Genomic DNA, 13,461 nt, shown 5'->3' on the forward strand with positions numbered 1-13,461 from the left:
AACATGTTCTTGCATATTATTATTAAAAAAAAATATTAATTTACTGCTTATTTTGTTTCAAATATTGTCTAAAAAACTGTATATAACTACGCGAAAATAAAATTTCTCGCGGTAATTAAAATGCAAAATCCCCGCTGTTTTGAAAAAAAAATTTTGGCCGAAGTGTCCGGGGGCCGAAGTGTCTGGCATTCGAAATAATAGGACCAGTTTAAAAAGTTGTATTTAAATGATATATTTGGTAGTGATTGGTGTAGGTGAAAGGTAACCATGTCGTACATGCTTCCCCATCTTACAAACGGCTGGCAAGTCGATCAATCGATCTTAAACGAGCAAGAAAAAGTTGTCGTGATTCGGTTCGGTCACGATTGGAACCCGGCCTGCATGAAAATAGACGAGGTATTTAATGATTTTAAATATAAATAAGTTCAATAATGTTTAAGTTGGTACCGGCGTCGAATTTTAATATTTTCACGTATTAAGAAACCATATTTTAGACAAAATTTTAGGTAAACTAGGCATAAGTTTAATATTTTTTTCTGAAAAAGTGGATTTGTGTTATTTTCTTTACTAGATTTATTTTTTGCGTTTAAAGAAAGTTTAATTAAAATTAATTTATTAAAGAAAATTAAGTTTCTATAGAATAATATGCTGTGTAGTGTTAAGGTCCCATAATTTTAAAACAAAAATTAAAAAACAAAATGTTTTATTGATAAAATTAAGTTTTTTTTGTTTATTCTGCGAAATATTTAATTTGGACGTTTATACAACACAAATATTTTGCTTTAGAATTCTTTGAATTCTGTATGTGACATTTTAATAAATCAACAATTATGTTTAGACCTTGTATAGTATAGCTGACAAAGTGAAGAACTTTGCTGTTGTTTACTTGGTTGACATTACTGAGGTGCCAGACTTCAACAAAATGTACGAATTATACGACCCCTGCACAACTATGTTCTTCTACAGGTTGTTATTTACAGAATTTAATTTTGATGATTTTGTTTTAGTATTGGGTATATTGGTAAGCATTAGGATAACTAACTTCTGGTTTGGGGTTCAATTCCCATTGGTTCTGTGAACCGACAACATGGGTGGTGGTCAAAACACTTGGCTACACTACATGAGGTCCTAGGTTCAATTCATACTGCTCTCATGCTGTAGCGCCCCTGAGTAAGGAGCTATAAATGATATAAACTTCTGCTGAACCAACGAAATTTAATCAAAGCACATAAACTTTAATAATTTAACTTTATGCAAAGTATTTATATTCGGTATTTTCTACTAAAATTTGTAATTATCTTTTTTTTTGTATAAATATTAGAAAATTTTTTAAATCTTATTTTGTTTATTTTTTTAGATGCCAACATGAAAGTTGAATGGATTAAGTGTGGTGTCATGGATCATAGTAGTCTCATCTCTGCCGTACAAGGATGTTATGTGGTTTTGCATAAGGCCAGTGTTGTCACTTACAAGGAATTAGTTCGTTGCCAAAAATTATGGAAAATAAATGTTGGAGGTAGGCATTGTGATGTCATAAGTGATGGGATTGTTATAACAGAATCTGACAACATTTGTTTTAGAACTTAAATGGTGCAGATTTTTGTTGTTAAATATATTATGATGTCATATAGGTCAGGAACAATGAATGTGTTAAAGGCTTATTGTGCAAAGAATCTCGGTTATTGTCTCTACACAAGCTCAATCGAGGCTTTCGGACCGAACCATGGAACCACTAGTGGGTGCTAGTGAAGACACTATTTACTGTTACTCTTCTGTGACGTCATACGGGAGGACAAAGAAGGACGCGGAGGAGCTCGTACTGGAGTGGAACGAAAAAAAAGATGAAAAATGGAAACATTTTAGGTAAAGTCACGTTTTTATATTTGTTTTTTTTTCACATTTTTATCCTCGATGTGGAAAAGTCGTATAAGCGACCCAAACATAGAGTAACAAAATTTACCAACCCAGTCTTGAGTTGCCTGTAGCAGTTTGAGATATTATAAATAATAGTTGTCCAGTATTTATGTTGCTGATTAAGTGATAGCACCTTACTCAAGGGCGGTAGGGATTGAATCCACAACCGCATGGTAATGTAGCAAGTGTTCTTACTACTTTTTTTTTATTATTGACGTCATAATGTTTTGTAGAAACTGGTCACATGTGCACTTAGAGGTTCTCGTATTTATGGCGAAGATGACAACTTTACCAAATCGATTCTTTTGCGCCATCTTGCGACTAAAGTAATCAAGTCTCTTATTCCACCAGAGGCGCTACAAACTCGAATGTATGTTGAAAACGTGACTTGGTGTCACATGATCGCGGCCACAAAAATGCAGGTAAACAAAACTTAGTTGTTCACTGCTTTAATATTGGGTTAGTGTGCAAAAGGTTTCTGGTTTGAGCACCACCACAGCCGTATATAGCTCCGGTTGTAACTAATATGTCTCTGTATGATCTTACTGAAAGATTAGGTTTTAAGTTTAGTGAAAAATATTGGTTTATATTTTGGTTATATTAAAAAATTCTTAGAAATTAACTTGTACTCTGACTATAACTTATATTGTACAGGAGTCCCCTTCTTTGGTTGGGGGAAACACCTTCTTTCTGTGTGACGAAACCCCAGAATTATCTTACCTGAGATTAAACTTGAAATTCTACGAGCATTTGGGTTTCACCATCCACAAGAGGGGGCCAGTGTTGGCGTTTTGGTTGTTTATCCTCATTTCAACGTTGGTTGTTTGGGGTTGTCAGGTGCTGGGTTGGTTTGGGATCAAAAAAGAGGTAAATGTTTAGTTTATTGAGGAGTTTTAGCTGGGTTACTGTCATAAAGGTTTTACTTAAAAACATATTCGCAAAAACACCATTTTACCGAAAACTTTAACCCGAATTTTGGTTAAATGTCGTGGTCTAAAACTTATCTCTTTGAAATAAACCCCATACCTATTTGGATAATACTGTGACGACGAGGGTCAGTATGTTAAGTTATTGCAAGTGTTAAACATTTATTTTATGTATAATACTTTTAATGACAACTATTTTGTGATTTTTAGCCCAATATTACACCAAACATGGCCAAGTTTTCCTGCACAAGATTCACCGTCTCCAATCAAAAGTTTGTGGAACATTTTGGCTACAAACCAAAGTATAGTTGGCCTGAATCGTTGAATATAATGAAGGAATATGTGAACAAGATTGTAAATGAAGTAGAAAATAATAACTTGAAAAAAATAAATTAATTTATATATATGTGATTCAATTTTGTTGGAATGTTTGTATTAGAATTTTTATTGTGAAATAAAATAAAGACAACGTGCAATAAACTTGAAGTTTTTAGTCGAGGATAAATTATAGAAATATGTTTTGCCAGTTATGACGTCGGTCGTAAATACGTCATCCACTCTCTGTATATAAACAGCTGACGCACGTGCGTTATTTAAAGTTGGAGGTTTTGTTTCGAAGCTTGTTCTTGCGTAAGTTCGTGGATAGTAACTTTAATTTAGTGCAATTTGAAGCAGTCATCTTTAATAGCAGATTAGAAAACGTTTTTATTAAGCTTATATTGCTAAAGATTTATTGAATTAGAATATTTTGGCATTTTTGAAAAATTAATATTCGTTTAACGTGATTTTTTTAAATAAATGGTTAAATTTGTTGTATTTTATTTAATTTTTATGTTTTAGCATAAAGTGAAGAGTGTAGGGTATTTTATGTGCAAATCTAATGTGAGTAATTTTTGGATTCAGTTTCCAAACTTGATCTGTGGGTCAGCTGGAAGAATATTGTTTGTGTGGAGTTTTTAGACATTCGAATTTTTATTGCTTCTTGATGGTGGTGTGGATATTCTTTGCCGATATTTCAAGTAAAATAAAATAAACATTTATAAAAATATGTTGCTAATTATTAAATTATAAAAAGTATTTCGTAAACCTTAAAAAATTTTCATACAAAACACTTCGGCCGAAACAGCTCCGACCGTTGATTTTTGTCTAAAACAGCGGGACAGAAGCCCGTCAGAAAAAAAAATTTTTCGCGTACTAACGTAAGATATTGTAGACGATTTTTTTAAACTAAAAAATGCAAAAAAACATTTTTCTTAAACAAAATTTGTTTAAAAACATGTTGTTATTTAGATACCGTGTTAATTTACACTCAAAAACTTAAGATAAAATGTATAGAGTTAGGCAACAATGCGAAACGTGAGTTGTCGATTGGTCGTATTACGCAAAAAAATGCCTTTATTCAATGCAATAATTCAAGCTAACGAAGAATAAATTGACATTTTTTTATTTATTATTGATCAAAAATATGTTGTCGTCCAATTTCGGTGTTAAATTTTAAAATTTTAGGCGCTTTTAAGCGACACTCGCACTTTCTCGCATTTTCGGGCAACATCAAAGCATTTCTGCCGAAAACGTTGCTATGAGCAGGTGTTATAACGCGAAATTCTTTAAATTAAGTCAGAAGGTCGTTCAGTACATCCTGACTTAATCTCACTGATTCGGAATAGTTAACAAAAACACGTCAATTTAAATTACATTTTTTAAAAGTTTTAAGGGATATAGTTAAATATTAAACACGCAAAAAAAATAATAATTTATCAGCGTACGAATTAACGTTTAAAAAACGATTCGCTAAACGTATTGTTAAACAATTAACTTTTTGCACAAAAAACGCGTCATTTATGATTACTTTAAGGCTGTGTTACGTATTTAAAAAATTGCGCAACAACTAAACAAACTGCAAGAGTGAAGTTCACGCATTGCCAAAACATGGAAAGTTATTGTTACTAAATGCTCTATAGTAACCTACTTTACGCAGAAATATGTTAATATGATTAAATTAGTTCGAAACCGGTTTAAAATAGCTTCGTAAAAAATACATGAGTATACACAAGTGTTTTATTATCGCCTTAACCTTTTTTGGTTGATTCGCTATTTCTAATATATTTGTATAAAATGATTCGCTAATTTTACAAAACGATTCGCTTTTGGCGAATAGCGACCCGTTATTTCGTTCCCTGTTTATATTTGCAAATTATTTCGTGAAAATTTTTTATAATATAATTGATTTTTATTAAAAATTGTTTTAAATAACAACATTTAAAAAATAATCAAAACTTGCATTGCTTTTTGTCACTTTAAAGTGCGCTCTTTTAAATCGTTTTTTTTCAATAATTTTGTGTTATTAAGTTAAAAAGTTGACATAGGAAATAAACAACAATAATGTTTTGCTAATTTTGTAGCAATAAATAGTTATATGATGATTTATTTTCTTTAAATATTGGTCTTAAAACACGAAATATGAGACTCGCTGTTTCTCTTCTTTTTATCGCTTGAAAGCGTTCGACATTTCCTTGTTTTAGTTTATACTTTGATATAACTTGACACGGGCAAATAACTAATAACATATTTATACACATTATTTAGTAAATAAATTATAAATTGATGTTTTATTTCCTGTAAATATTGTTTAAAAAAAACATTTTTATTTCACAAAATACGTGATATCTTTTTTATAGGATTTAGTTTGTGTAAATGAAAAATTGATACAGGAAATAAATTTAACATATTATGCACATTATTCTTTAAAAAAATTATTGATTTAATACTTATTTTAAATACAATAGACAACTTTCCATGAATACGCGAGAACAAAATATTTCGCAGTAATTGAAATGCAAACGCCCCGCTATTTTAAAACAAATCTTTGGGCTGATCAAAATGTCTGGTTACTAAAAATTTTATTTACACTTATTTGCTTGTGAGTGGCCAAGATCGAAGAGTTTTTAATATTTTTGTTGCATTTTATCGATAAAATGGTGTTGGAAATATTTTTATGTTAAAATTTTAAAATAACATAAATTATTTATAAGTATTTTGTTAAAGATTATGGGTTAATCCTTACTTAAGTTTATGTTGATCCATACTTAAAACTACAGAAATTTTTGCCTTGTAGACAATCTTGTAGGCCGCTATATCAATAAGTAATTCGTACTCGGGGCTTTTACATAAATTGTAAATACTGGTGGTCGCTAGCTACTATGTGCACTGGAGTCGATCCTGGGGGTGCAGGGGGTCCATTTACCCCCATTTATAATTTTAATAATTGCTGAATATATGTGGCACCCCTAGGTTGTTTGCAAATGTTGCATTTTTTGCGTAAAATTGATAGTTATATAAGCGATTTTTGTTGTTGATATGTTGCCAAAAAACGGCATATTCTGCGTGCCACGTTGTAGATTGTCTAAAACTGGCATTGTTGCGAAACAAATACCGATTGTCCAGTGCCTTATTTTACGTAATAATTGTACTTCAGTTGGTTAAAGACTAATGTTGTCTGCTATCTTTGCGAATATTAAATTTAAGACTGTTAAGAGTTAAGTTTAATGAGCACTTTAAAACGGAATTTTTTAGCGAAGATTTTATTATATTTTGGCACCTCTAAATTTATTTATTTATTTATTTTTGGATTGACGCCCACGACTATGTGTATATATTTTTCTTTAAACAAATAGACATTATATGTATGCAACACTTAATATATTTAAAAACACGGTTTTAAACATTTATAGTAATGGAAATACAATTTTTATACAACAAAAATTGCGTTTCTGATAAATTTTTGTCAGTTGCTTTTTAAGTTACTGTTGTCGACGTCATAAAGTATAAGTGGTAGCTTTGATGTTATAGCAATGTTTATTAGTTGATTTATTCAAGTCTTTGTAACTAGGGCAAGCATAGTGGTTGGCCTTTATAATTTATAATAAGGGTAACGTCTGTATTTTGTTACTTTACTAAAGATAAGTGACATAACTATCTAACTATATTTCTGCTCATGGGAAAAAATAGTTTCTTGCTATAAAAGAATATATTTAAGAAAAAGCGTTACTTAAATTTAACATGGTTTTGTTTTAAACTTAATGCTGTAACTTAAAAGTAAAACTTTTTTAAACAATTTATTGACATAAAGCTAATAACACAATATGTTTTCAATTACAATATTAATTTAACTGTTTTTTTGTAAATTATAAAATGATTTTTAAATGATCAGATCGTAAGGTCGTCTAAGTTTTCGTTGATTATTTATTTCATGTTTAAATTACAAAAGTTTGTTGAAGCTTGTAAAAGGCTTAATATAAAGTCATTTTAGTTGGCATAGCTAAATGTGTTTTTAAAATATTGCTAAAAAATTTCCCTCATGTCTGGCTTAGTATAAACCACCTCTAATCTGGAGAAAAATTTTTCTATACAAAAGGTTTATACAAATGGCTTAAATATTTCTACACAAATGGCTTAAATAATGCAGACAAGCTTTGTGTAGTTGTGTTAAAATTGTAGTAATTTATTCTTCAAATTTGGCTTATTTACTAAAGCCGGCAGCATAAACCAAGTTTCAATCTGGCACCAAAAGTAATTTTAACAAGAGGGTTGGAATGGCTAAAATTATACTACAAGCTTCAAGCTTGGGTAGTTTTTATAATATTGTAGTCATTTACTCTTCATGCCTGACTTATTGACTAAAGCCAGCAGTAAATACAAAGTTTAAGAGAGTTTTATTCGAAGTAATTCATATTTTTGTTATTATTTACGTTGTTTTTAAATTCACATATAAATTCTATTCGTATTTCGAACTGGTCTTTTAATATCACTTATGTTTTGCCTATGTTACTGTTTGACTTTAAAAAACAGCCACACCAACTAATTGCAGCATAGAAAACACAAGGTTCTTATTTTTTGATTTTAATATTATTTTCTGTATGCCATCTTGTATAAGAGCAGTGGCTTTGAATAAAAGTTTTTGTTGTATAGAATAACATCCTTGTTTTGGGTATATAGTGGCGATAATTCTTTTTTTGTAAATATCTTTATCCTCAATGTGGGAAGGTCGAATGTAAATATTAAAAAATATAAAAATTTATGTTGTCTACTTAAAACTCTAACAAAGTAAAATAAATTGTTTTGTTATTTTTTTATGCTTAAATCTAAATTGGCAATCTGAAATTATTAGTTATATAAAGAAACTTTTAAATTTGTTGTTACTTGTAGGCCCATTAACCAAAAAGTAAATAACTTTAAAATATGTTTATTGGTAGCATTCAATAATCAAGTAGTGAGCTTGGTGCCTGGTATCTATTTGTAATATTAACTTAATTGTTAAAGGTTTATAAATGTTAAGTATTATGTTTGTCTTTAAAAAAAAACAGAAATTAGTTTGCTGGCAATAATTAATATTTTTTTGTTACAAAATTTGTTTTCACTTTTGTGCTAATAGAAAGAGTGCAGTTATTTGTGAGATTAACGTATTTTGATATTTTATTTTTATTTTGGTTTCAGCACCAATCACTTTTCTGTGTTAACAAATATTTTCTGTGACTACGTGACTTCGGAAAACAGCCACATCATCTAAATTGCAGCATAGACAACATAAGGTTAATATTTTTTATTGTTGTTAATGGTTTAGTCTTTGTTTTAGTAAAACAGAAGCGTTAAAAAAAGGGAAAATATTTTTTTTTGTCCATAGCAATTTATTTTTTAGAGGAAGATTAGACCCCAATTTTAAATTAAACAAAAACTTGTAACTTTAGCCATACATACACGATGGCATTATAATAACACTAAAACCAACCAAGCATATTCGTTAACGTTTTGCTCTAGTCTAAAAGTTATTCTAACATGAGTTGATGACTATGTTTTTAATGTTTTTAGCATTTTTACCGAAAACGTTGCTATGAGCAGGTGTTATAACGCGAAATTCTTTAAATTAAGTCAGAAGGTCGTTCAGTACATCCTGACTTAATCTCACTGATTCAGTATAGTTAACAAAAACACGCGAATTTAAATTACATTTTTTACAAGTTTTAAGGGATATATTTAAATATTAAACATACAAAAAAACAAAAAATTATATTTACAAATTATTTAGTGAAAATTTTTTATGATTAATTTTTATCAAATATTGTTTTAAATAACAACATTTAAAAAATAATCAAAACTTGCATTGCTTTTTGTCACTTTAAAGTGCGCTACTTTAAATCGTTTTTTTTTTTTTTTAATAATTTTGTGTTATTAAGTTAAAAAGTTGACATAGGAAATAAACAACAATAATGTTTTGCTAATTTTGTAGCAATAAATAGTTATATGATGATTTATTTTCTTTAAATATTGGCCTTAAAACACGAAATACGAGACTCGCTGTTTCTCTTCTTTTTATCGCTTGAAAGCGTTCGACATTTCCTTGTTTTAGTTTATACTTTGATATAACTTGACACGGGCAAATAACTAATAACATATTTATACACATTATTTAGTTAATAAATTATAAATTGATGTTTTATTTCCTTTAAATATTGTTCAGAAAAGCGGCTTTATTCCACAAAATACGTTATGGTATTACGCATTTGCTTCTGAAAACCACTTGCTTTTAAACTAACTTTTTTATAGGATTTAGTTTGTGTAAACGAAAAATTGACGCAGGAAATGAAAGACAAAATATTTTTTCACATTATTTATTAAACAAATTATCGATTTAATGCTTATTTTATTTTAAATACAATAGACAACTTTCCATGAATACGCGAGAACAAAATATTTCGCGGTAATTAAACTGCAAACGCCCCGCTGTTTTAAAAAAAATCTTCGGGCGGAAAATTTCAAAATAACATAAATTATTTAAAGTATTTTGTTAAAGATTATGGGTTAATTCTTACTTAAGTTAATGTTGATTCATTCTTAAAACTACAGGAATTTTTGCCTTTTAGACAATCTTGTAGGCCGCTATATCAATGGGTAATTCGTACTCGGGGTTTTTAAATAAATTGTGAATATTGGTGGTCGCTAGCTACTATGTGCACTGGTGTCGATCCTGGGGGTGCAGGGGGTCCATTTACCCCCATTTATGATTTTAATAAGTGCTGAATATATGTGGCACCCCTAGTTGTTTGCAAATGTTGCATTTTTTAAGTATAATTGATAGTTATATAAGCGATTTTTGTTGATATGTTGCCAAAAAACGGCATATTCTGCGGGCCACGTTGTAGATTGTCTAAAACTGGCATTATTGCGAAACAAATACCGATTGTCCAGAGCCTTATTTCACGTAATAATTGTACTTCAGTTGGTTAAAGACTAATGTTGTCTGCTATCTTTGCGAATATTAAATTTAAGACTGTTAAGAGTTAAGTTTAATGAGCACTTTAAAACAGGAGAGAAGTAACATAACTAACTAACTATATTTCTGCTCATGGGAAAAAATAGTTTCTTGCTATAAAAGAAAATATTTAAGAAAAAGCGTTACTTAAATTTAACATGGTTTTGTTTTAAACTTAATGCTGTAACTTAACAGTTAAACTTTTTTAAACAATTTATTAACATAAAGCCAATAACACAATATGTTTTCAATTACAATATTAATTTAACTTTTTTTTAGTAAATTATAAAATGATTTTTAAATGATCAGATTGTAAGTTCGTCTAAGTTTTGTTGGTTATTTATTTTATGTTTAAATTACAAAAGTTTGTTAAAGCTTGTAAAAGGCTTAATATAAAGTCATTTTAGGTGGCATAGCTAAATGTGTTTTTAAAATATTGCTAAAAAATTTCCCTCATGTCTGGCTTAGTATAAACCACCCCTAATCTGGAGAAAAAATTTCTATACAAAAGGTTTATACAAATGGATTAAATATTTCTACACAAATGGCTTGAATAGTGCAGACATGCTTTGTGTAGTTGTGATAAAATTGTAGTAATTTATTCTTCAAGTTTGGCTTATTTACTAAAGCCGGCAGTATAAACCAAGTTTCAATCTGGCACCAAAAGTAATTTAAACAAGAGGGTTGGAATGGCTAAAATTATACTACAAGCTTTCTTTTTTTTTTTTTTTTTTTTTTGTATATATCTTTATCCTCGATGTGGGAAAGTCGAATGCGCGACTTAAACATAGAGTAACATAAGTTACTCCTACCCAGTCTCGAGTTGCCTGTGGCAGCTTGGGATATTATAGAGACTATAATTGCCCGGTAATTATGCTGCTGATTAAGTGCTGGCTCAGCAGGAGTTTATACCGTTTATAGCGCCTTACTCAAGGGCGCTACAGCATGAGATCAGTGGGGATTGAACCCACGACCTCATGTGTGGTGTAGCAAGTGTTCTTACCACTACACCACGCTGCCGGCTCAAAAAGCTTTAAGCTTGGGTAGTTTTTATAATATTGTAGTCATTTCCTCTTCATGCCTAACTTATTTACTTAAGCCAGCAGTAAATACAAAGTTTAAGAGAGTTTTATTCGAAGTAATTCATATTTTTGTTATTATTTACGTTTTTTTTTAATTCACATATAAATTCTATTCGTATTTCGAACTGGCTTTTTAATATCACTTATATTTTGCCTATGTTACTGTTTGACTTTAAAAAACAGCCACACCAACTAATTGCAGCATAGAAAACACAAGGTCAATATTTTTTGATTTTATTAAAGTGGTGCAGAAGGCCGTCAAAAACATTTTTCGCGTATTAACAAACGATATTGTAGACGATTTTTTTAACTTAAAAGTGCAAAAAACATTTTTCGCAAACAAAATTTGTGTAAAAACATGTTGTTATTTAGTTACCGTGTTAATTTACACTCAAAAACTTTTGATAAAATGTATAAAGTTAGGCAACAATGCGAAACGTGATTTGTCGATTGGTCGTATTTCGCAAAAAATGCCCTTATTCAATGCAATATTTCAAGCTTACGAAGCATAAATTGATATTTTTTTATTTATTATTGATCAAAAATATGTTGTCGTCCAATTTCGGTGTTAAATTTTAAAATTTTAGGCGCTTTTAAGCGACACTCGCACTTTCGGGCGACATCAAAGCATTTCTGCCGAAAACGTTGCTATGAGCAGGTGTTATAACGCGAAATTCTTTAAATTAAGTCAGAAGGTCGTTTAGTACATCCTGACTTAATCTCACTGATTCAGTATAGTTAACAAAAACACGCCAATTTAAATTACATTTTTTCAAGTTTTAAGGGATATATTTAAATATTAAACATGCAAAAAAAAAACAATTTATATTTGCAAACTATTTAGTGAAAACATTTTTATAATATGATTAATTTTTATTAAATATTGTTTTAAATAACAACATTTAAAAAATAATCAAAACTTGCATTGCTTTTGTCACTTTAAAGTGTGCTACTTTAAATCGTTTTTTTTTTAAATAATTTTGTGTTATTAATTTAGAAAGTTGACATAGGAAATAAACAACAATAATGTTTTGCTAATTTTGTAGCAATAAATGGTTATATGATGATTTATTTTCTTTAAATATTGGTCTTAAAACACGAAAAACGAGACTCGCTGTTTCTCTTCTTTTTATCGCTTGAAAGCGTTCGACATTTCCTTGTTTTAGTTTATACTTTGATATAACTTGACACGGGCAAATAACTAATAACATATTTATACACATTATTTAGTATATAAATTATAAATTGATGTTTTATTTCTTTTAAATATTGTTCAGAAAAACGGCTTTATTCCACAAAATACGTTATGGTATTACGCATTTGCTTCTGAAAACCACTTGCTTTTAAACTAACTTTTTTATAGGATTTAGTTATCGTAATTGTAAAATTGACGCAGGAAATGAAAGACAACATATTTTTTCACATTATTTATTAAACAAATTATCGATTCAATGCTTATTTTATTTTAAATACAAAAGACAACTTTCCATGAATACGCGAGAACAAAATATTTCGCGGTAATTGAAATGCGAACGCCCCGCTGTTTTAAAAAAAATCTTCGGGCTGATCAAAATGTCTGGTTACCAACAATTTTATTTACACTTATTTGCTTGTAAGTGGCCAAGATTAAAGAGTTTTTAATATTTTTGTTGCATTTTTTTTGGTAAAATGGTGTTTGAAATATTTTTATGTTAAAATTTCAAAATAACATAAATTATTTATAAGTATTTTGTTAAAGATTATGGGTTAATCCTTACTTAAGTTTATGTTGATCCATACTTTAAACTACAGGAATTTTTGCCTTGTAGACAATCTTGTAGGCCGCTATATCAATGGGTAATTCGTACTCGGGGGTTTTTAAATAAATTGTGAATATTGGTGGTCGCTAGCTACTATGTGCACTGGCGTCGATCCTGGGGGTGCAGGGGGTCCATTTACCCCCATTTATAATTTTAATAAGTGTTGAATATGTGGCCCCGAGGTTGTTTGCAAATGTTGCATTTTTTGCGTATAATTGATAGTTATATAAGCGATTTTTGTTGTTGATATGTTGCCAAAAAACGGCATATTCTGCGTGCCACGTTGTAGATTGTCTAAAACTGGCATTGTTGCGAAACAAATACCGATTGTCCAGTACCTTATTTCATGTAATAATTGTACTTCAGTTGGTTAAAGACTAATGTTGTCTGTTATCTTTGCGAATATTAAATTTAAGACTGTTAAGAGTTAAGTT

General features: G+C 29.6%; 2 protein-coding genes across 9 annotated transcripts in view; both read left to right on the forward strand.

The window, feature by feature from the left end:
* Positions 1–267: 267 nt before the first annotated feature.
* On the forward strand, positions 268–3,800 carry LOC145755866 (3 beta-hydroxysteroid dehydrogenase type 7-like). The gene is made up of 9 exons (XM_082572101.1): positions 268–396; positions 839–966; positions 1,008–1,021; positions 1,358–1,516; positions 1,698–1,816; positions 2,148–2,336; positions 2,569–2,781; positions 3,051–3,194; positions 3,681–3,800. Exons 1-9 carry the CDS (start codon positions 268–270, stop codon positions 3,798–3,800), a joined length of 1,215 nt encoding a protein of 404 aa, XP_082428227.1.
* Positions 3,685–13,461, forward strand: part of LOC145755412 (NACHT, LRR and PYD domains-containing protein 3-like) — an 86,433-nt gene continuing 76,656 nt past the window's right edge. For 7 of the 8 annotated variants that reach the window (XR_014284200.1, XM_082571647.1, XM_082571646.1 and 4 more), the window contains exon 1: positions 3,685–3,859. The gene's annotated coding sequence lies outside the window, so the exon portion shown is untranslated. Of the gene's footprint in view, positions 3,860–8,333; positions 8,429–13,461 lie in introns of all 8 variants that reach the window. The other variant, XM_082571643.1, reaches the window with a different exon arrangement.

This window comes from Corella eumyota, chromosome 6 (assembly GCF_963082875.1).
Source record: "Corella eumyota chromosome 6, kaCorEumy4.1, whole genome shotgun sequence".
NCBI lineage: Eukaryota > Metazoa > Chordata > Ascidiacea > Phlebobranchia > Corellidae > Corella > Corella eumyota.